This window comes from Falco peregrinus, chromosome 5 (genome assembly GCF_023634155.1).
Source record: "Falco peregrinus isolate bFalPer1 chromosome 5, bFalPer1.pri, whole genome shotgun sequence".
In the NCBI taxonomy this organism is placed as follows: Eukaryota; Metazoa; Chordata; class Aves; order Falconiformes; family Falconidae; genus Falco; species Falco peregrinus.
In genome coordinates, this window is record NC_073725.1 from 96,926,976 (window position 1) to 96,951,129 (window position 24,154).

The following is a 24,154-nucleotide window of genomic DNA, read 5'->3' on the forward strand; positions in this document are numbered from 1 at the left end:
CTACCTGTCAGGCAAAGTTTACAGCAAGAGAAAACACGTTTGCTGTGTCTGAAACATCCTGCTGAAGAGATTTCCTTCTAAGACCTCTCTCCACTTTTGGTGTGCTGCATGCTTTACGTGAGTACTGCTCTGCTCCTGGGAGCTCAGCTGGGAGTGAAGCAGGGCACTGTCTCTGCTCTGCCTCCTCTTTGAACAGGGTTGAAGCAATTCCTGCGCTGCCTTAACACAGTGCTTAAGTCTGCCTATCTCTTAAGCAGGCCATAGGCCACGGGGTGGGGAAGATGTTGAGCTGTAGTGAGGGACTGAAAGAACCTGGATAATCGCAATGAAGAATTCTCTCTGGTAAATGTAGTTGAAAGAATTGAAATGCTGGGCTGTAATGAGGACATATCCTGTGTTGTCTGTCCAAGTTGGGAAGTCTGCAGCCTTGAAAATGAAACTGTGATGGCAACACATAGCTCTTCAGGAGTTTAATCTGGCAGAAGGGTTCTTTGTGGGGTGGTGATGAATAATAAAAAATGCTGTATGGAGAAAAGGGTCTGTTTTGCCCCTACTTTACAGCTAGAATAACTGTACTCTCTAAGCAGTCCTGTTGGTCTTGGTGGACTTTTTCCTGGAGGGAAGATGAGAGCTCACTTTGAGCGGAGAGAACAGATTCCAAGACGTTTTCCTTAAGATTCCATTTCTAAAAGATTCTATTTCATTTAGATGGTAGTCTCATCCACAGACATTATACTTTTGGACTGCAAGTGATCAGTTATTTGTGCCAGCTTAACTCATATGCTTCATTTACAAGACTACTTCTTACCACATAAATACACTTGAAAGCTGGTCCCCAGAATGTGTGCTGGAGTTAGTGTGTATGAGGAAGCTACTGTTCCCTTGCCTCAGGGGGACCTGAACTAGCCCCCTGTAGTATGCGTTCCGTCAGGTTCTGAGTAGACACCTGACTTGTTCTGTCTCAGCAGAGGAGGAAACAGCTTTGATTTCAAACTCCTTCTTACACTCTCTGAACTTGGGGTCTTGCAGTCCTCTAGTTCTCACCTTCAGTCCTTTGCTTGAATTTGTTTTTTGATTCTGTGCACTGCTGTTACTGCATCTGTGTGACCTGAGCTCCATTGGATTAAACTTGGAGGCCACAAACTCTCACTTAAAACAAGTCCAACTGAAAAAGGCTTTCCAACAGAGCATCCACTCAACTCGGCATTCTCACTGTGGCACAATTAACTGAGGAAGGCTACAGTGACTGGGGAGAAAATTAGGGTGGCTCAGGCATATTTTGCAGTCCTCCCAGCACATGCTCTTAATGTGCCCACAACAAAGGTAAGGTTTCCTCTCATCTTTAAAGGAGACAGTGAAGATAGATATGCCTTAGAGAACTCCAAATGCTGGTGAAGACAGACACATTTCCCCCTAACACACGGTACATAGGATGTCTGTCTGTGTGTGCATGGTTTGGCTGCTGGCGTGGTCGATACCTCATGCTATGTGGATATAGTTAAGAGTTCAGTTCTTCCTTCTTAGGAGGCTGTGGGTTTTATTTACTTTAGCTCTCACCGGCATTGTTTTCTTTTCCTCCCCAGCTCCCCCGGTTGCTGTTAAGTGAGGTTTTGCAATATTCCTGTGGAAAAAGCTGACGAGTGGTGACAGACTGAGCTGCCGCCAGCCGTGCTGCTGTCGTAAATGGGATGTGATGTCGTAAAAAAGCACTTCAAATATTGTGGGTCAAGTGTGTTGGGGTCTGAGAAGTGCTGGAGGGAGGGCTGCTGCCATTGCCCCATGGCTTTTAGGGTACATTCCTGGCTTGCTTAAAGTGAGGAAGCCGCTTACAGTTTGCTGCCTCCTCGTTTAGTTCATTTTCTCGCCATCTGAACAGCCCTTTTGCTTCAGTTTGTCCCGTGGAGCTTGTGGCTGGAGCTCCCTCCATGATACCTGTGGGGCAGCAGACGCAGCAGAAAACTTGACGTAGACTTTGGAAGTAAAAGGTAGAGGAGGCGTGCCTGAGAGAGGTTTTGCTTTCTTGCACTGTGAGGTTAGTCTTCTGTTACTACGCCCATAACTCTGTGTCCTTCTTGTAGTCCCTTTTGCCTGGCGTACATGTTGATCGGTGTGAGTAGAGTAATGACGGGCAGAATTAAGGCCTCTAAAGACCCGGCACATCCCTGTGCGATGTGCCAGCCGGGAGAACAAGCAGAATATATCAGGCGGTACAAGCTGGAGGGTGCGGCGTGCAAAGTGAGGTTAATTAACTGTTGGAGTAACTTAGCTGTGGTGAATTTACTGCCCCTTGAAGGCTTGAGATCCAGCTTGGGTTGCCTGACCTGATGCAGAGGTCTCTGGGTGAGGGCCCAGGGGCTAAATCCAGAAGGAATTCCCGTTGTTTCCCTGTGGCTGGCCCGTCTGGGGGGCTCGGGGGACCCCGGGGAGCAGGCCTGGGCTGTGGGGCGGCGTGGGAGGCCTCCAGGCCCCCTGCCCCCCCCCTGAGGGGAGGGTGAGTGGAGGAATCCTGTGACAGCAACGTGTTAATATGATTAATGACAAAGCTTAATTTGCACAGACAGTTCATTTTCGCGCAAAGGAGCACTTGCAAATTAGAGGCTTTGCGGCAGGCAGGGGGCCTGGGGGGGGGCTTTCTCTGAGGGCCAGGATGGCTCCGGCTGGTAACAATGAGCGGGGTTCGGCGGAGCCATTTGCGCCCGTTGTACGGATGGGATTTAATGAGATTTCCGAGTAATGACAAAAGTTGGAAGTGTTTAATAGCTGACCGCTGAATTATGCATGCGGGCTGGCCCGGGGACAGCTGCGGCGGGCGGCCGCTAGGGGGCAGCAGCGCCACGCCGCAGGGCCGGAGGCCGCCTGTGGGGAGCGGGGCCCGCCCCCCCGCGGCTCCATGTCGCCCCTCGGCCCGCTTCAGCGCCACCAAAAGCAGCGCTGTCCCGCAGCGACAGGGCCGTTGCCCCCCAAGGCAGCCTGGGGGGCCCAGGCCGGGCCGAGGAGCTGCCACTTTTCGGGGTCTCCTTGCCCCGAGGGGCTGCAACTGCTCCCCAGCCTGCGGGCCTGGGGGCGCGCTGCCTCGGTGGGACAGGGGCCTTTGGAGGGGCGTGGCGAAATGTATGGCGAAATGTATGGTGAGATGTATGGCGTGTTTATAGCCCTTTGGCCCTGCGACGGGCGGGCGGTGTAGGTTAGCCGCTTTGTAACAGGTGCAGCTGGCCAAGCCCTGGCTCTTTTCTTGATTTTTGTCTCCGTTTCCCCTCAAACAGCGGCACGTTTTGAGCACACACAGTGACCGGAGCAGGTCCCGTGTCATCCCCACCACCCACCCCTAAGAAATTCCAGCCGTTGCCCTGTTTTCCCTTGGTTCGTTATTCTGCAGTAATCAGAGTTTTTGCAGGGCTGACGGGGATTTAAACCCTCAGCTGGCAAATCACCCTGTAAATCACGAGGCACCGAACTCGCTTCTTCCTTACCAGTCGCTTTACTGAAGAGGAGCCCTTTAAGGGATACCCTGTATTTTAAGTGAGGAATTGTTGAGAATAGGGAAATTAAGGCCTTTTAAATATTTAATGGACAGAGTTTTTCTCAATTATTTAATAGCTTATTATAAAAGATGGCGTAAAATGGGTTAGTAATTTATTCGCTACAGAAAGTAGCCGTAAGAAGTATTTTACAACATGTAAATATTGGTAGGAAAAGTACCTAATTTAAAATGCTATCTTATTCCATCTGTCAAACGAGTTATGCAGCGCCCATACAATTTTCAAATAACTTTAGACTTTTATTGACCTTTATTGTTTCTGCTCTTGAAATGCTCCTGTGGCGTAGGGAAATGCTGTTGATACGTGTTTTCCTGGAGTGTGGAGGCACAGAGGACAGACTGTGCTGTGACTGAGCTGCAACAGGCCCGACTGCTGCCGTTCCCTTCGGATACCAGAACCCACAGCCTTAGTTTGGGCTCATGGATGCCCTAAATACTGACACAGGAGAGTGGTGTAGCCTCTGGGACAACTAATGTGCAAAGCAGGAGTTGTTCATGGCCAGCCCATGCATAAATACTGAGAGCAGAGCCCTTCCCCTCTTCCTCCCTTCTTTTTTTTTTCTTTTTTTTTTTCCTATAGCTTTGCTCAGAGATGGAGGTGGGGTTTTGGTTGCCTCCTGGCTAGAGCTTATTGTATAAAAATGACCCTTTCTTTATAAGACTGCTTTCCTTGGGTAACTTCTGTTCAAATCCCTCTTGTGTAAATTAACCCTGGTGCACTGAACTCAAGGACTCCATCCACAAAACTCCAGTTGTCAGACATACTGGCACTTCTTGCAAGGTGATGCTGATTTTTATTCCATTTAAAGCGGCACTCAGTTGGCTCGCAGGTGGCCAGTGGGGGGGCTGGTGCCTTCTCATGGGAGCAGCTGCCCTCACTGGCCCCGCTGCCCCAGTACAGCTCCCGGCACAGAAGGTCAGGAGTGGTTTGTTTGTGCAGCCTGCAAATAAGCAGTTCTGCTTTCCAAAGTAACGCTGCTCCCTGTGACAAGGCAGGGACCAGCAGTAAAACCACCAATGGCAAAATAAGCACAAACCATGGTTTCACTATGAGAATCCTGGAATTCCTTTTACTGTTATTAACCAAGTGGGCCTCTTACTTCTGTTCTGAACTGCCTTCTTTATGGACAAAAACCAGCTGAACCTCAGACTTAAGATGGCACTGTAGGAGTTTGCTTTATATTTCCCTTAAACAACCCTATTTTCTTAAGAAATATTGCTGCCTGGAAGGCATCAGAAAGCCCCAAGATACGCTGGTGGCTGTATCATCTGCCACTTTTGCTGTATCCATTTAATTAGAATGAGTTAGCATAATCAATACTTGTCTTTTACCGGTTTTTAACATGTGTTTACAGAACAGGTTACTCTAAAGTCAGTACTTACCTGTAGATGCATCTACCCAAATTTTTTTTTCCTCTCTAATAAAAATTATGGAACAGATAAGCACTAAAACCTGAGTTATTGTATTGCAATATTGATTTCTACAACAGCATTTTAAGAATATATTTACCTATCTATCCTTATATGAAATGAGTAAAAATGTACCACACAACCATTTCAGTCATTCATTTCAGTCATTCAATACTATATTGAAAAGCCTGTTTGTTTGCTTTTTCTCAATAGGCCTTTTGAGGCACACTGGCTTTTTTATTAATTTTTTTTTTTAATGTGTGTTTGTGCAAGAAAGGATTAATGCAGGATGGTAGTGCTTTGTCTTAAGCCATCCCTTTGCCCTCATTTTGTTTTAATTAGAACTGCTGCGTGGTGATTTTGGCTCATTCTGAAACTCTCCACATTGCAAAGCGAAGACAGAGTAAAATATGGTTACTTATAGATTACTGGCCTGATACCTCTTTAATTTCAGCAATTACTCTATCTTCTCATGGTGTCCTAAAGAGAAAGGAGCTGTTACAGCCGGGCTGGATGGAGCTTTGAGCAACCTCATCTAGTGTAAGGTGTCCCTATCCATGGTGGGAGGGTTGGAACTAGATGATCTTTAAAGTCCCTTCCCATGCAAACCATTCTATGATTCTTTCAGTGTATTGAGCCAGGGGCTTTCCTGTCCTAAGCTTCTGTAAGGTGTCTGCCTACGTGCTTTTATGACCCCAGAGATGCTTGCCCTCCGATGTGATAGTGTAGTTTTGTGTTTCTTAAAAGCAAATTTCTAATTGATCAAAAGAAGATTGAAATGCAAAGAGCGGTGGGGAAGATGAGAAGAGGTTACTGTGATCACTCCGTAGGTGAAGACTGTGTTGTTATTACTCTCACAAGTTGCGCTGTGTTGTGTTTTCAATAGCAGAAGATCAAGTTAGACCCAGGGATAGAAGTGAGAGAACAAATAAAAACAATAAAAGCAAAGAGACTCAAATGTCTATGAAATAGAGTGTTTGAGCTCGTTATTCTGTGGAACATGTGCCACTACTGCTGCAAAGGGGTCTCCATACAGTGATTTCAAAGTGTAACTTCTGGGTATAGGTGGGCTGGGTGTGAGACGTGATGCTGGAAGTAAGTGGAGCCAAAAGTGTCAGCGGGTGCTATAATGCGTTGATTACACAGAAACGATCCTATGGATGTGACCCTACAGATCCTCTGCTCCTGGGGCAGCCAGACTCCAAGGGGTTTGGCCAAATCTTTATGAAAGATCTTCCCCTGTCTGTGATAGTCTCTGGTGCAAACTATTGGAGGTTTCACGTAATCATATGGAAATCTGTTTGCACTATGGTGGGGTCTTAAACCTTATAGCTTTCTCAGGGGCTGGGTGGTGAGAGCGCACGTGGTTATAAGGACACTAAGCTGCGCACATTATGTTTGTAATTTCTAGTATAGTGAACTCTGCCTTTGGTTAACATAATGATATTTCAGAGCTGCCTTATCACAGTTTCTCTGTGTTCTTGGAAACAAGTGAAAAGAGCGATATGACTGCTGCCTTTTGCCTTGGATTGCACTGTAGATGGCACTGTGAAACAATGATTTTGCTAACAAAGCTCTATTTCACAGCTCCATTCCAGACATTAATTGCAGTGTAATATGGCTTTCTTTCTAGGTCCCCAAAGCGAAGGAAAAATTCTGAAATGCAGAAAGGCTTATTTGCTGCCGCAAATGGGAGTCTGGAATAACTATGAAAAACACACTGAAATAATTGTGTTTGACTGGAACAAAATTCTTGCAAAGTCCCCAAGGTAAGAGCACTTTTTATCTTTCAAATGACACTGAAGATTTGCTGTGCTGGTTAGCAACAATATCCACTTGAATCCAACAGAGAATGAAGGCTTGACATTTCTGAAAGCGGCAGCCCACTGACGCTGAAGGGCTAAGCACCCCTTGCTGCATCTGTCTGCCAAATTTCATTTTTTCCCTGCCTTTTTAAAGATCCTCTTGTATTTCTTTATATTAGCAGGCTGGAGACTTGTGTCCTGTCTACTTGCAAGGCAGACTAAAGTCTGCAGATGTTGTATCGTTTTAATGGTACTGGATGCTTTTAGCAGCCCTTCAGTTTGGATATTACTGAGTTGATGCTTTGTAGTGATACACTTATTCCTGGGCTTGAATATACTTACAAAGGGCTAAGGTTATCCTTATTAACCTGATGAAACCTGGTTTTGCAATCCCTGCCTAATATCAGGGCCATGGCTTCAAAAAAGAGTCAAATTCAAATCTGGGAAAGCTTTTGAGGTCAGCGCACAATCATTTCCACCGAGACCAGCTTTGCTCCTGTACTGGGAATGGTGGGAACACCTAGGTTCACTTAGGTGCTGAAATTGCAGCTGTTGAGGATGTGGTGCTTGATTTGAGACTATTCATTCGTCCATTCATACCAGAAATGGCATGTTCAAAATGTCCGATCAGTGGTATTTAATTCCAAGGGTTAAATCCTGCTTTCAGTCTTACTTCAGGAAACCTGAAGGAAGGTCCCTGTCATGGTACTACAGCATGGCACTAGAACTGAGGTCTCCGCTGGTACTTGGGTCAGATTCCTGTGTTCATTTAGAGCAACAGAGGGATGGTATCGTGAGATGAGCAGATGGTGACTTCCTGTTTAGCAGTAAGTGGTGCACGAGGTGTAAGCTGTGTGTTTCTCATGGAGAGAGAAAGAAAGCTAAGGTTAAATATTCAGGTCTCTCCTCAAGAAAATTACGTTCAGTTACCTGGGGAAGATTTGGGTCCCTAAAATCTGAAGTGGCACGTTGATTTCAGAGCTTACTGGGCAGTTTCCTTAGGCTAATACTGGATCAACAACAACAATAACATTTATGCTGGTTTCACAGTGACTCAATCCCATTAGCTGCAGTAGCATGATGTGTTTCAGCTGGGTGCAAGAGGTGAATTAGGTCCATGCTTGTCAGCTGAAGTATAATGTTCTGAATTAGCCTTAGAGTGCTCCATAAGAGGGTGCACGTAGGGTAGTCAAGGACCAGTGATGTCTTTATCTTCTGGACTTGATTCATGCTTGCAGAAGACTTCTATATTATGCTGCAAAAGAGCCTTAGTGTGTTTCTTCCAGTACTGGTTCGTTTGCTTTCAGGGTGGCAACATGTTGCGCTTCAGACACAGCACCTTCGTAAAGCAATGAAAGGTACCTTTTTGCCAAATCAATCCTTAAAATGTGCCTTCTTTACATGTAACTTTTTTTTCTTAACTCTGTAGGCATGGTGAGTTATTTTTTAGCAATATTTGTGTAGCTTTTGTAAAAAAGTTTGTAGGATGGAGTAAAGTCTACAAGGGCGGTTGAAGGTGCTGGGTATTTTCACCAATGTATTTTTTTCTCAAGTGTAAAGTAGTGTTTTTTACTAAACTAGATGTACATTCATCAGGCTTTTGGTCTCTTAACTTTTTATATTAATATTTATATTAATAAGTGCATTTGTGATTTGTTTGGGCTTTACAAACATTCCCATTCATACATAATGAGAGAACAACATTGTTTTGTGATGTGTAAAAGGGAAAATTATGCAAGCTTTTTTAAATGAGAAAACATGGCATCTGTTTTGGTTTCATTTGTAGATGGTTATCAAATTTAATACAGGATCCAAGTGCTTCACCTGGCTTTGACAGTAGAGCTGTCAAAGGCATGAGTTGTTTTGTTTTTAAACTCTCAGGGTATTCAGGGTAACTTGAATATTGGGTTAGCTGAATAGTCTCAGGTATTTTAAAGATATACAGATAAACAAATTATTTATGAAATACTTGGAAGAATCAGAACTGGAATCTGCAGGGGAAAGAAGTTCTCAAAGGACTTCTTGGTGCGTGTAAGCACGCTTATGATAGTCTTGCCCAAATCCCAGCGTGCTGATTAACTTCAGACTAACATCACTGCTATGAAAGCAGTATTTAGTTCAATTTATGCAAATCTATAAATTGCCTTTAATTAATTTGATGTATTCCTGCTTACAGCATTTGCTGAAAGTGTGGAACATTGTATCTAAGGGTTCAACTGCATAATGCCCATTTTATGTGTCGCATGAGTAATAAATCATCATAACTGAGTTTAAGAAAATTATTAGATTACCTTTCTATATGATGAATGGCATAACATAAGCTATTGAGGGATTTAATTGTACATATTTGCAGCAAAATTACTGAGGATTTGTGGTCTTAGTTCTAACAGTAACATGAGTAAGGCTAACAATATCCGCTTCCTTTAAAACAAATGTTTTCTGAAATGCAGTTTCTAACACCCTGGTAGAGCAGTGAGCCCTCCCCTGTTTGACTGAGGTGCTGGCTTCACGAGTGTTTAACCTGCAACAAACACTGATCTCCAGGAAAGCCAGCAGATGTTGTGTGCTTGGGAGATCCAGCCAATTCACATCATGGCTACGTGGGAGCTGGTAGCTTTAGCGAATGTGTCCCGAGAAGTATTAAGTAAAAGGGACATTTTTTGGTGATGTTTCTATACTTTTAAGGCAAGTGTAGTTTAAAAATCGTAGCACAACTTATGTGTATTTAAATTTGAGTGTGGATGGATCTTAATCCAAAAAAAAAAAAAAATCCCCACCTCGTATCTCAGATACATAGAGATGTATTGCATTCATAATGTGCTGTTATAAATAGGTGTTTGTGGGTAATATGACGTGTGGTAGCCATTGCATTGCTTCTAATTATAAAACATGCTTAACAAAGAATTGATCCCATGAATATGATTTTGCCAGCGTTGTCTTGTAATAAGCCATATTAGTTATTCTTCATCACTTTTTCAGCTTTTCCTTCACCACATAATTTTTATGTTTTTCCCTACTCACATTGTTCTTTCACTCAACTGCCTCCTTTTCTGCCTCCAGGATGAGATTCTGTGCCAAATCAATGCTTCTATCTGACTGGCTCTTTCTGGTCTATGTGTTAATGGTCTGCTGTAAATTGTTGTCCGCCTCTAGCCACCATCCCCGGGGGCACACAGGTAGGAACTTTTAAACTCATTACGTGCTACTGAGACCAATGAATACTACTTGCAGAATGTTAGACCCCACTTTTTAGCAATGGATAATTGATGAGGCTGTTGACAGCGTATCATAATCAGTGCAATGGCTTAAAAATTCAACAACAACAAGAAAAAAAAATGAGTTATTGTAAATATTCATGGTATTTATCTAATAATTTTAAGTAACTGAAGCTTACGGTACAGTTTTTGCAGTGACTTCATGACTGCTAGGACTTTGGGATTTGTTTGTGTCATTTTGCTTTATCCTTATCCAAAGATATTCTGAAATGTATCTTTATCTTCTCCCTCTTAATCCAGTTGTTATCAAGAGACTTTACGACGGTATCATTTGCTTTGGTGGGCAATAGATCAAAGCTCTCAGACTTGTGTTAGCCAATTCTTACACTAAGTGACACAAATACTGAACTGTGGTTTAGTTCATTTTCTTCTTTTCCCAACTTGCATAGTGAGGCAAACAACGACTCTGCATTTAAGAGGTTGCACTATTGTAGTAGGGTATATCTACCAGGCACAATGTAGTATCTTATTAGAAATGACAGAAGTATCTCAGAACAAGCTGGAGTGGCTTCATGAAGAGATACCAGACTGGATCTTTGAAGCAACATCTCTGTTAGGATCATACAGGCACATCAGCTTGAAAGCAGAAAGAAATACAGATGTACTAATGCTAATGCAAAGATATCAGTGCAAGTCCTAAAAGTGGCTAGCTAAATTAGCCCTATGTCACCTTGGATCCCAGAAGAGAGACGTAAGTTAACAAAATACTACCTGTGAGCTCTGCTTTTTAGGATAGGTAGCCTGGCTGCAGCAATGATGAGATGACTGCATTCTCAGTACCATAGTTAGCTTCATTCTGGCTTGGGGATTTCTGCAAGTGTTGCTATTTGTGATGTAGTGTCAGTCTTAAATTAATTGCGATGCCTTAAATACAGATGTAATGTTCTTAGCTCTGAGCTAGACTGTTAGCATCCACTTCAGCTCAGCACTAGGAAGCGGGGATGTGTTTGTTCAAGGCTCCATCCTCCAGATGAGACAACCTATTGATCTCTTTCCTGGCTGCTTCTGGTGACTGTCTAGGTAGGAGCTGAAGGTTCCGCATGTGCTTGCCAGAATCTCTTCCATCCTGGCAAGCAGGACTGACTGTGACCTGTATGTAGCTGCAGTGTCTCTCTACATGCTACTAGCACATCAGCAGTGTGCGTATCTTAAGAGCTACACAAACCACCTCCTTGCCTTACCCCATCACCATCTCTGTGTTCCCTGGTGCTGTGCAGCACTCGTATGTGTTTGCCATAAAACTTTGCAGGTAGCTGTTAAGGAAACTAGTTGAATCCCTTTAATGAGGAAGGGGATCTATGCACGATGACAAGTTAATTAAGCCCTCTTGACCTTTCCTGTAAACAAATGGTGCTTAGCAGAGTATTTCAGAGCTGACTATGCAACAAAACCTGGAGAACAACCTTCTGCAGCTTTTGTAATTCAGGGAAGAGTCTTGTACAAAGAAATGTTATTTTTGTTTTTAAAGATGCGCTTTGCATCTATACCTAAGGGAAATACCTGTAATAAGACAGTAGTGATTCTGTATTGTGGGCTTGTATGATGGACGCTTATTATGTGTTATGTAAATTATGACAATCTTTTTAACATAACGTTTCAGAATGCTTGACTGCATGCTTTTAATTGATAACAAGAGTTCTTTCCCTGGTATCAAAGAGGTCCTGTAAAACACAATCAGGCTGCTCGACTGTTCAGCAGATTTGTGCACCGGGCTTTCTCCGGTAGGCTAAAGAAAGGTTCTGCTCTTCATGGATAGTTTGGTCAAATTATGGAGCTCTTTTTCAAATAAAGACCCTTGAAGCTGGAGCCTTCATGCAACTTTTTAGACTATGGTGTCATATTCTTCCCCAGACCTGTGTTTCTCTTAAGTGTACACTGAAGTGATCCCCATCCCGCTTTATAATTCCATGTAGCAGATGAAACAGTCACCCCATTTTTTATTCTTCAGCTCCCTGTGTCTGACACATAGCACCATGGAGCATTTAGATGGCTTGGTGGGCTCTCCTCAAGAGGCCTGCATCTCCTAGCCTCATCTTAACTTTGCTGTTTGATACAGTCCCTAGATTAATCTTCTAACATATAATCAGATCTGATATGATGGAATATGATATGTGAACAAGGCAATGCCTTGTTCATCAGGAAAGCAAATAATTTAGCGCTTTTAGTGTAGCCTGTTTTGTGGAAAACAAATAATTAGCCTCATTTGTTTAATCCAAATTAGCGTGTTCTTGGATGGCAATTGAGATAAAATTTTTGCAGTCAATAGACAACATTAACGTTTTTCAAAGTAAAATGTTCTGAAGCACATTAGAGAGATGAATTCAAGCTTTGGGTTTGGCAAAGGCTTTGTCTGGTGTCCATTAGGTTGAGCAGCTGTAACTTGACAGTGTACTGTGGTGGGAAATACGTGCTGTTGGTAAGACATGAGGTGCCTAGCCTGGGATGCTTTAGGAGGAGCTGCTTTTCAATAACATGTTGCGTCTGGTCCCGAAAATCGGCATGTTTCAAGCTACGTACTTGACACCTCTAGTTGCTTTGAAAAAATGCTTGCTCATTAAAGCTAACGAAGTTTATTAACCAAGAGCAGACAATAGAATTTAAGATGAAAAGTGGGAATCGACTTTTGTCTTTTCAAAATACTGCCATTTTTAAGGAGCCTAATTCAGGAAAAGACAATTATTGACTTTGGTCATGTTAGATGATGCCTGAAAGAATGATGTCTGACAGCTGTCTCTGCAGTATTCAGACAGGAACAGAGACTAGATCTTTAAGGACCCAATAACAGTCCTGTTTCTGAAAAGTGGGGTAGAATGCCATTGAGCAGTCTCTGTGACAGGAAGGGCCTCTTCACTGTAATAAATTGTAAGACAGACCTGGTTCTTTCTTTTGTTCTGCAAAATATTTACCAGCATCAAATAACCGTTGGTGGAGAAAGAGACTGTTCAATCTAGCGAGCCAATCCTGCCATTGCTTTGAAGCAGTTTGGATCTTCAGTCCAGCTTGGAGGCTGCAGCCTATTTTTCATTTCAACACTGTAATTGCTTTGACTGCCAGAGTTAACTAGGCAAAAGGTAGAGGAGAACTGTTCCTTCTCATTACCATTAGATCACTGAAGATGCTGCTTATGCAGATTATTTCAGCAGGTTCCCTGTAATCTATGTAGAGAAGACACATCACAATATTCATCTGACTTCATTGCTCTGAATTACCCTTCTGAAGAGTTTGTCTTTTGCACTGACAATAGCTGAGGGAATCATAAGCACCAAACTTACTATAGCTATTTAAAATTGGGCAGTATTTCAAGCTCCTAGAGTACCTAACTGATACTGATATAACTATCAATTCCATGCTGTGCTCATGAAGTAGATACATTTAGTACCAGAAAAGATTTGTTTCCACCTCACTGCTATAAGTCAGGATCCACAAATGATCAAACATTGAAAAGACATTTCCTCAGGTCACCTCATGTAGGGGCTGGACTTGCAGACCATTAATTGGTAAAGCCAGCTGTGCAGTTTCTGTCATGAATTACCAGTGCAGCTTGGCTTTTTTGAGACTGCTGTGTTTTATTTTTATATGATGATGCTCACCTAAAGTGCTTCTGGCCTCCTTCTGCGTGCTGAAGGGCCTAGATTTTTGGAAACTCCGTTATTATTAATATGTCCAGAATCCATGTTTAATGAATATCTGTAGCTTAAAGCGAGGCCAAATTTGTCTCTAAATTGTCTTACTCGGTTCACATTTTCTCTTTTCTTTGTGATTTCAAGTGAAGGCTTCAGTGGTAGCCCTAATGATTTGCTTGCTTACCACACCTGTGGGATGATGCAGATCGTAGGGATACATCACTGTCTGTGTGCGCAATGGGACATCTTTGTCTTCTAGCCAACTGGAGGAATAAGTAGCAACTTCTTTTCATGGAGTTTACTCCTTGTTGCACTGCAGATGGTTTTAGTTACAGGGTTGTCAGAGGTTAAATGAGAGAAGTCGTCTTAAAAATGGCGGTGGCAAGCAAATATGCATGACTGGTAGAGACTGTGAGATGGGTTCAGGAGGGAATCATCACCAGCCTGAGCTCTTGTAAACTCTACATCTTTGCTTAGTGAAATCCAGCTGAAAATTTATAAGCTGCTGCCTAGCATCTTAGATGTGATCTACAGCAACCAGAATGCTGTCCTAGCTGGTTTTCAGAGGACCAGTGATTTCCATCACGAGTGAAAGACAAGCTTCTTTTGTAGACTCTGCTGAGCAGGGCCTGAACTGGGCAAGCCTTGAGATAATTTTCTGGGATTCCACAAGTGTTCTCCTCTGTTTTCTTCTGACTGATGTTTGAAGAGGGAGAGACATGTATGGAAAGGCTTGGTTTGTGTAGGAGCAGTCTGAGTGAGTAATACAGCAGTATGCTTGATGCAGAAGACAAAGGCTCTCCTCATTGCTGTTCCATTTCTGCCCTTGCTGTGGGTCACGGAAAGCTGTCTTTTTCCGAATGTGTCTGTCTCTTTTTTTGTTTGTCTTTGGTTGCTCTTGGAAGATGTGCTGGTCTAACCTATCAGTGGGATGGTCAAAGTCACTTGTTTATTACAGAAACAGACCTCCTGTCATTTGGTATTATATGTACGTGGACATGATGCAAAGATCAGCCCTTGATGGACAGACCTGCTGAAGGCAATACAGAGGGTATATGTTGGACTAGGTGCTGAATAATTCTTTTCTGTGTCCCAAACAGCAAAGTGAAGTTAGTACCTTGGAGGAGTGGACAAATCCTCCTTCAAAACCTAGCGACCACTCTAGCGCACTGGGAGAGTGCACACTTCATTACCCTCTATTAGGTAGCAAGGGAGGAAGAGCAGCCTGCCATAGGTAAAGCCATTGTGAGTTGTCAGTGTGGGGTGTGTTATCAGTAAAGCAGGCATCAGGTGAAGAAGAAATGAACATTAGCATTCATCTGAAGGATGAATAAAGGATTTGGTGATGCTGTTGTGTTGGATTTAGGGGCTGAGTGGCAAGAAGGCATAAATGATACTGGGGAGATCCCAGCAGAAGGTTGCTCCTTTATGCGTGAAATAGCAATCCGTGTGTTGAGGCATGTATCACACATTGTTTTGGTCTGCAGGACCCTCTAAGCCTGCTTTTTAAAAAACTCTGAATGTGGAATTTCACCGTCAGCTGGAATTCAGACCTGTTAATAAAAGACTCTTGATGATGCTTTTGGTTTCAGACAGTCTGGTAGCAGACTGGATTGTTCCACATAGATTGCAGGTTTTCACAACTTCAAGGTCTTTGTGGACAGAATCCTGTCCTCATTGGACTCAGAGGAAAAATTCCTCCCTGGCACAGGCTCCAGGACTTAAGTCTACATCTGCTTAAGTGAAGGCTGCGTGTCTGAAAAGCGCAGCTTTGTATTAGAAATATTGCTGCTTTCAAGGAAAGAGGGAACACCCACGCTTCTTATTCTCCCCTTATTTTTGGGTCTGAGCATCGTTCTGCAGTGCTGTTGGGTTGCCACGGGCACAGTTCCCAGTTCCACGAGAGGGCCCTGCAAGGCAGCGAAAGGCTCTCTAGTGCACAGCAGTAGGCAGGCACCATGCTTGCTTTCTTGTGAGTTAAATCCTAACTGTGCATTTTACTAATTAGAATTACGAGTCCTTTGTATTTCAGTGGGTCAGACATGGTTAGTGCACAATAAGCTTTAGCCCTTTGTTCTATTTAACTCCTTTTACGTCTTAATGTTTTATTCAGTGTGCTATTTATGTGTTTTATTATCCAGCTTCTAAATATAGGGTAGCTACAATATACATCCCTGGCTGTAATCTCTTGAAGTAATAAGGTAGGGAAAGCAATTCAGTTGAGCAATAGGTTCCCTTTAAGACAAAAAGGAGCAGAGTTCACTGTGTGAAGTTGGCTGGTATATTTATTTTTGAGAATAAAATAGAGGAAGAAGCACTTCTTATTTTCTCACAAACCACTCCCCCCCCCCCCCCCCCCGGCAATGTGAACTTTTAATATATATGACAGATTTTGACAACTATTTTGATTTGGATGCATAGCTATGTTACCACTAAGGAGCTATTCAGTGTTAATTTAGTCTTTTATAAGGTAAAATGTAACTCCTGGTATTGTTTTCCATGAATGCATGCTTTAGCTACATGGAATGTGATTATATATGAAAAGATTTGCGTATTCGGGGAGTCAAGGAGGGAATAATACAGGCAAACTGGTAAATGTATGGGTTTTGTGTATCATATTTCATTGTGTTTTAAAAGGCTGGGGTGGGGGGTGGGGGTGGGGGAGAAGTTCTGTAACAAAAAACCCACAAAGTCTCATCTAACACACAAATGCCAAGTCCAGTGTATCAATCTGTATGGCAGGAGGCTGAAACCAAGCTCTTCCCTGCAACATCAAAGTGACTTTATTTTAAAGCCATTGGGGAAACCTTGTGAAAATACTGTCTTTATTTTATTCATTTTACATTGACAGCATCATTTTTTATATGGCTACAGTCTGCATAACTGATAATCTTCATATTGCATTGACCAAAACTCTAACCAAGAAAGCTTTCTTTGTTCTTTGTCTTTTTTTAAGCTACTTCTCTGAAACTTAGAACTTATAAATTATTATAGTGCAAATGGGCAGGCTTGTGCTAATTTGAGGAGGAGGAAATGCTTGGATAAGTGAGAATCTACAAATCGGGTGGAAAGCATCTTGTCCTCAGTGTTCATTTGGGTGAGGTGATGCAACAGAAAGTGGAACACATTCTACTCAGGAGCTCTGCTCTGGGTTTACATGGAGGTCAACACACTGAGTCCTTGGGAGGATGGATGTTTGAGTGATGAAGGCAATAGATTGAAATGTAAAGGACTTGCATTGAATTCCTTGCTCTGAAATGATTAAAAGACCTGCCTAAGATGAAGTCCTGACCCCACCGAAGTGGGAGTTTGCGATTCTTCTGTGATTTAGTTTCCAGCCTGCTCCGGATACGTCATACGGTTTTTGGTCCCAGCAGGAAAGTTAGACTTCATAGTTATGATTTTATTAACGCTTAAGCCAGTCATTCTTACAGAATTCATCATTGAGTGTTTTGCAAATCACTGCCATTTTCAGGGATGGAAATTGCTTTAGGGCCTGTTCTGCTATCGATTGACTTGTCTGTGTTTACTGCATAGGCTGCATTGCCACAGCCTTAAAATTACATTAATTGTGATAGCAGCACAGAGCCTGACCCAAACTTAAATTCCAGTTTTAATGTAATTGTAAGGCCTTGTGCTACTGGAGAGTTTCATCCCAAATGGGTGACTGCACAGGCTTGAGTGAAAATCCCTGGAAATGGACAGCCGCTTCTGTTGATTTGGTGATTTAGAATTAGTGTCTATTTTTGTCTGTGCTACCAGGTGAAGGGAGATTCAGAAGCAGGCTAGGACATGCTGACCCTCTATGCTGCCTTCCATTTGCCCATGGTTTTGGCAGTAGGTGGGTACAAAATATTCACCCTGTATTTAAGAACAGGAAATTGGTTGTCATACCTGGCTGTAGCGTCAAACATGCCTCATCCACTCAGACTGCATGAATAAGTGCTCAGCTCTGCTTTCATGCCAAGCATGGTATTTTCCTCTGCTAGAGTGCTGCCCCTCACTGTTTGTTTGAAAGTTTATGGTGTTGATGCATCTGGTTTCAAGGGCATGCTTGAGCAAGCGTTTCTTCTTGGAAACTAGAAAATGTTTAATTAATGATGGAAAAGAACCTGGAGACAGATTATTATTATTTTTTTTTTTTAACTACCATTTCAGTGTTTCGTTGGCAGAGCACCTCCAGATTGCTGCTGATAGCCCTTTGCTGCAGCTGTTTGTTTTTCAGTGTTTGGCAGCATTCTTGCATTCATTCCTTCAGGAGAGTGACAACTGGTAGAGGACAATGGATTCTAAATCTGGAGATTAAAGATGTCTTGTAGGGTTCAGCAGGGTAATCTCTCCTCATCAGACTGGAGATGCTATCCATCAGCACAAGAGTGGAGGCTACATCTGACATTCATTATCTTCCAGGGTAGCAATCTTTAATAATACCCTCCAAATGACAGAAGTTATGAGTGGAAAATTCTAGGATCAACAATTCTATTGCTCAGTGTTTGACCTGCCTTTATTTTTTTTCCCTTTCTTTATTTCCACTTTTGTTTCCCTGATGGACATCATCCATATGCCTTGCGGTCCAGTGATGGTCACTATTCTTTTGATTTATGTTGTTGTTTTAAGAAATAATAACCAGGTAAGTGTGATGCAGGATATCTCTTAGCATTATTTACTGCTTGCATCTTCCTGATATCAGTTCTTCCATTATTTTTACACCTGTGTCTCCTTAAAGTAGCATCCTAAGCTAATATTTTTGAATGAGCAGATTTCTTCTACTGTCTTTTTTGCACAGAGACAAATTATTGCAAATTAGCTTGGTGTGTTATACCTCTGGGGTGGAATGGCAGGATCGATGTGTAACAGATCATGATTGTGTTAGCAGGTATTTGTAGGGTGTTGCATGTAGCTGATTTTAGCTTCGTGTTGGCTTTTGATGCCTGATAGCAAAAATGAAATTGTAAAAAATTGTAAAGCAAAAAGTTAAATGTGTCAGAGTAGTCTTTCCTATGCATCTTATTTTCAGGTTGGGTGAAAAAGCTTAGAGCATCTATCTCATATGCTCTGTATATCCTTTCTTGTATAGCTCCCTTTTCCCTTAGGAGATTTCCTTCTACATAGCAGGAAATAAAAGTTGATAGAGAGCATGCTGAGCTTCCTTTGTGCTGTGCCTGGATTGTCACTGGACAGGACATGAAGATGAGGGGGTTCAAGGGCTCTAAGGTGGCATTAGCTTGCTTGCTTAGAGCACAAGGGTCTTTCAGAACAAACAGCGCAAAAGGGGAGAGAGTCCCTCATGCATAGCTACAACCTTTGTAAGGTACAAATTGGATCCAGTGCTCTTCCTAATCCAGTGCACAGCACAGTGAAAGACACAATCTCTTTAAAAAGAGCATGGAAGTATCTGTTTTTCCTATAAATATGTATTTATATCTCTTTTATACTATCCTACGCACCATACAATTTGAAAGTACTAGGGCTTTCTGACACATTCCCTCACTCCATCCCTATGATGTCATTTGCACAGCCTGGTGATATAATAAAAAGTATACTGAGGCACAGGAAGTTATGGAACCAGGTTATTGCATTTCATGAATAAGCTATAATTGTACAAACACCCTGCACCCCGACCCCCACCCCTTCTTTTTTTTTAATTTTTAAATGAGGCCCAACAAATAACTGGTCACCCAAAGGAATGGTGCCTGTCCTCTTATGACTGACGATTTTGAGGAGATGCCCTCTTCAGAGGAGATCAGACAGGAAGATCTTAGACTGTATATTGTCACTGATGTTTGTTGCTACTCCTAAGTTTTCTTAGATTGTCTTTAGAAAATATAATTTATTGAAAATATGGAAATAAAGTCAGTGTATAATTTGAAAAAAGTGCAAATTATGTCAACTGGCGTAAATCACCCTGGCAACATGAGTGTCTGGCCCGAATTGTGGTTATGCTAATGATGTCTGTCTATTGAGCCCTTTCAGCAGATGCTGGTATTCCTCCAACTGAAAAAGCCAAACCAAAACAAAAAAAAACCACCAAACCAAATTGACTGAAATTTCTTACGTAAAACAGTCTAAATGTGGAAGGAGGTCCCAACCGTTCTCTCAGTGCACCCTGTTGGAGTCAGCACTGTTGGGTCACTGAGGAATTACTATGTTACTAATATTTTTATTTTTAGTGTTTCCAAATGCATCTTGCTTAAAAAGAAAAAAGTAGCCTGATTGCACTGGAATTTGCCTTTTAGGACTGTCACTTGCTTGAATGTGTGCCCAGATGAGATTTCTGGTTTTGGGAGTGCCCGTTCATAATAGTTTCATAATTTACTTGCATTGACTTAATTTTTCTGATTTTTTTTTCTACTTCCAAGGTTTCAGAAATAGGGAACAACAGTGGATTTTAGTATCAGACTTATGCTCAGGTTTTTTTTGTTGTTTGAACTACATAGGAAAAAGCACTAGTTTAACATTTCATTTGGAATTACTGTGGCAGGTGTGCTGTTTTTCTCCCCCCACCACACACTTTCTACTAGAAATACAAAACCCCACAACTTTATGTCGACATTCTTTAGAAATGGAGTAAAATTGCTGCCCTCAGCAAAATGCTATTTACTGCAAGGGATGCCACAGTCCCCAGACAAGGAGCCGAGATAATTAGTCTACAACTGACAAATAAGTCTGCTATGCTAATGTAAAGAAATGTCCCTTTATCAGACAGTATCACATGGTAGTTTGTGCCAAGGCAGAGAGAAAAGAGTTTACTCTGAAAACATGTCTTCTTCTGAGGAAGCAAATCTAATCCAACAGTGACTGTGGAAAGCATTTTCCTGACCCTTCCCCAGTAACAAGGGATTTGGATCCACCGAATCCTGGATCAAAACCAAGGACTGAGTAGTTTTTTTTGCAAAATCATTGCTGTTTTTCTTTCAGCTGTAATAAGAACGGCATCAAAACAGCATTAAAAATAACTATGGTTGCAGAATGACCAGTTTACCAGCGGGATAAAGGTGATGTAGCATTCTCTCTGTATTGCCTCTCAACAAAAGAGAAGGGTCTTTGCCCCAAGTGCTTCTGTCTAAATAGACAGCGATACACTGGAGTAACTCTGCTCTGGCAGCCGGACTCGGTGAAATCAAAGCAGCACAAGGTGTTTGTCAGTAGAACATGAAGTGCTTTACAAATGAAGTGTGATTATTCTCATTTAACAGATGGGGGGCTGAAACACACATGTGTGCATGCTGAATGCTTCCAGGTCTTGGGAACAAATTGGATTCAGTTGCAGAACAGTGCCAGAGGTCATATTTAGATTGCCTTGCCTGGGACTTGGTGGCTGGGCTACTATTTATGCAAATAACACAGAGCACTACTTAAATACTGAATACCATCATTGCACTGTTCTGGCCAGCTACGGTGAAGGTACACGTCTATCAAAGCTGACAACTAACTGGTAAGGTCCTTCCAAATTTATTTCCAATATTCCCTAGTCCAGAGTCCATTACCTGAGGTGGTCAAAAGGCCATGTAAAGAAATAGCATTCTGAAATTATTATTAACATTTTGCATGGAATGCTTAGTACTTTATTCTTACTGTATATAAGTTTTGCTAGCTGTGTTTTTTTTAATGGACTATGACATAGGCTTTCAGTCTGAGATCTGTTAGATAAAAAACAGTATTAGCAAGGTCATGCCTTAACCAAGGAAAAACTGCATGTTGTGAAGTGATAAATTCAGCCGGGGACAAGCAGTGGAAAGATGTCTGTTTTGTAGCAGCCTCGGCAGATGGCTGTAAGGAGACAATGGATGTTGCTAATTGCCACTGCTCTTACATTAGCATGTTTGCAAAGAACTGGTTTGCCACTTGCCTGTGGGGATGGGGAAGAGAAGAAGTGGGGTCCTTCTGTCTCAGGTGAGCGAGGTGGCAATACAGCCATTGCATACCAATTGACTGATACTCATTTCACTCAGAAGTCAGTGTGAAGCACAGGTAACACTAGGGTAACTGGAATTGAGAGGCAGTATTGACCTCTGGCAGAGAGGAGGTTGACCACCCCTTCACTGTCATGACCACTGCTTGCTAAATCACAAACTATGCCAGCTGAGGAGGAGGAGGAGGGGGGAGGAAGCATTGTTATGCCCTGCTTAGTTCCCTGTGAGAGTTGCAGTGACTGTGATGCTTAGGTGACAAGGTTGTCTCTCTGTTCACTATGTAGAAAGCCAACAGCACTCTGGCACTGCCCCATTGAAATGGCTGGTTGATAGCATCACTCTTCAGGGCATGCAGACCCCTGAGCTTTGCCAGGGACAAGGCCAGTACCGTTCCTTTCCACCGTTTGGCTAACCACAGATGTAGAAACTTAAAAAAAATACAATAAAGTCCTAAGACAGAACCAAGATGTGCAACATTTACAATAAGCAGTTTTCAGTGAAACACCATTCTTTCCCTGTGAAGCTGGAGTGACAGCTTAGTTGAAGAATGAGATTACAGGCTTAAATGAAAGCAAGGGTACTTTTGATCCTTACTGGAGGTGCCACACAGGGCGAGAAGCATGAAAGGAAGATGCTGATGACTGGAGTTATCTGTGTGCTGTGGTGTGTTGAGAGGTCTGTGTTTTAACAGATGAGTGACGTGAGCATGTGAATATGTATTTCACATGTCCCATTTTGTGTTAATGGATTTCTTAAATACCCTTGTCTTTCCATTTCCTCTTTGTCTTTTTTCTATACATTTGAAAATCAATAAGTAGTATTTTTTTTTAAAAGGTCATTGATATTATACTGTAAATAAAGCATTAAGCAAAGAATTGATGAATATAAAAAGAAGGCATGAAATACACAAAGATAAACACTGCACTTCAATAGGAGTGTGTATAAAGAACAACATCCAATTGCAAAGTGCTCTCTGGGGCAATGAGAGCTACTTGTTGTTTTTTGCATAAATCTGATGACTTAAGCTATCTGCTCTGTGAAAGAAAGATAATGTCAGACTGATTGATGGAGTGAACAGGACATGACAGTTTTCAAGGAAGAAGAAAGGTAGAAATCACTTTTGGTGGAGAGAGGATCTCATGATGTCGTTGAGCACTTGATAAGCCAATTGAAATTCAAAAATCACATTTAAATTACTGAATGATGAAACGAGAGGAAGATAAATAGGTCTGCACTAATGATTACATACCCTCTTGACTAGAATCAGAGATTAAATAATATACTGTACATTTTCAGTTAATTCTGCTGCTCTGTATCTAAACAAGTGCTAAAGTTTAAGCCATGGTTAAGTAGTAGCCTGGTAAAAATGTTGAAAGGTTGAGGTTATTCTTCGTGCTATGTGCTGTGAGTCTTTTCTATGCACTGTTTGTATGGGTATGTGTGAATTACTGGGGGTTTAATGCTGCAGTTAATTATCTTAAAAGGTAAATGGGCTTTTTGTATTTTGTGTAGAGGCAAATCAAGGACATCTGTTTACTGACAAAATGTAGCTATCTTAAATTAATCCTTCTGAAATTAAGCACTGAGAGGGTCTTGGGCTTGACATCTTGCTCAGACAGAGCTGAACTGACCATATGGCAGAGAAAATAAGGGCAGATATACTTGCAGATTCTCTGTAGAAAACTGACTTAGTGCCTGATGCAATGTATAACAAGTAATCACAAGGCAGCTCTAAGTTTTGCCTGAGTCCAGTGGAATATTATTTGCAGCACTCAGGACTTACTGGAGAGTAGAAAGTTTTTGCATCCATGCTTTTCAGGAAGGTGAACTGTACAAGTAAGACAACATGTGTCAGTATTTCTAACGGCTATACAAATCCCAAGATAATCAAAGAGTTAGGCTGATGTGAGTATGTCTTCAGTAGTCAAAAGAGTTGAAATGTGAATTATGATTATTCTATTCTGCTGATGGTATAGGTGAATGTCCGGACTGGTAAATGATGTTTATTGGGCCCCAGTTCATCTACTTCCTCCCATATACCAAGAAGAAAGCATCATCCCCTTGGTTGACTGCTGCACCACTACTGCTGTTTAGGACAGCTCTGTGTAGTGGGATTTGATGCTGTGGATTAAATGATAATTTCATGTTGCTTGTAGTAATTTTACAGGAAATATTATGAAGGTATGAAAAATACAGACAGAGAAAGAAGAGTCAGTCTCAGCAGCATCTCGGTCTCACAAAGCAGAGTGCTGGTTGTGCAGCTAGACTTGAGGAAGTATTTGCCTTTTCCTCTCTCCTGATCCCAAGTCAGTCCACTTCCCCCTGCTTCCCTCCCATTCTCCTTGATTTGCTGGAGGAATTCTTGCCTATTGATATCTTGCTGTAGAGTCCTATTAGCATCAGAAATTTATCTTCCTCATAAATTGCCCTGTAGACTGTACCCTGACAATTTGAGTTGGCTTTAAATTGTTGTCACTGCCTCTGCTTCATCATCCACAAGTAATGATGTGGATAATGAAAATGTTATGCTATCATTTACGAATTCTGAGGCCCTCTGTTATCTAGGAGGGGATGCTAAGTAGACAGCAGA

At 42.1% G+C, this 24,154-nt stretch overlaps 1 protein-coding gene across 9 annotated transcripts in view; it reads left to right on the top strand.

The window, feature by feature from the left end:
• TAFA4 (TAFA chemokine like family member 4) overlaps positions 1-24,154 on the top strand; it is a 93,804-nt gene that overhangs the window by 31,131 nt on the left and 38,519 nt on the right. For all 9 annotated transcript variants that reach the window (XM_027793165.2, XM_027793139.2, XM_005230032.4 and 6 more), the window contains 2 exons: positions 6,582-6,717; positions 9,814-9,929. In XM_027793165.2, the coding sequence (XP_027648966.1) occupies positions 6,638-6,717; positions 9,814-9,929 (196 nt within the window). In that variant the 5' untranslated portion in view covers positions 6,582-6,637. The remainder of the gene's footprint in view (positions 1-6,581; positions 6,718-9,813; positions 9,930-24,154) is intronic.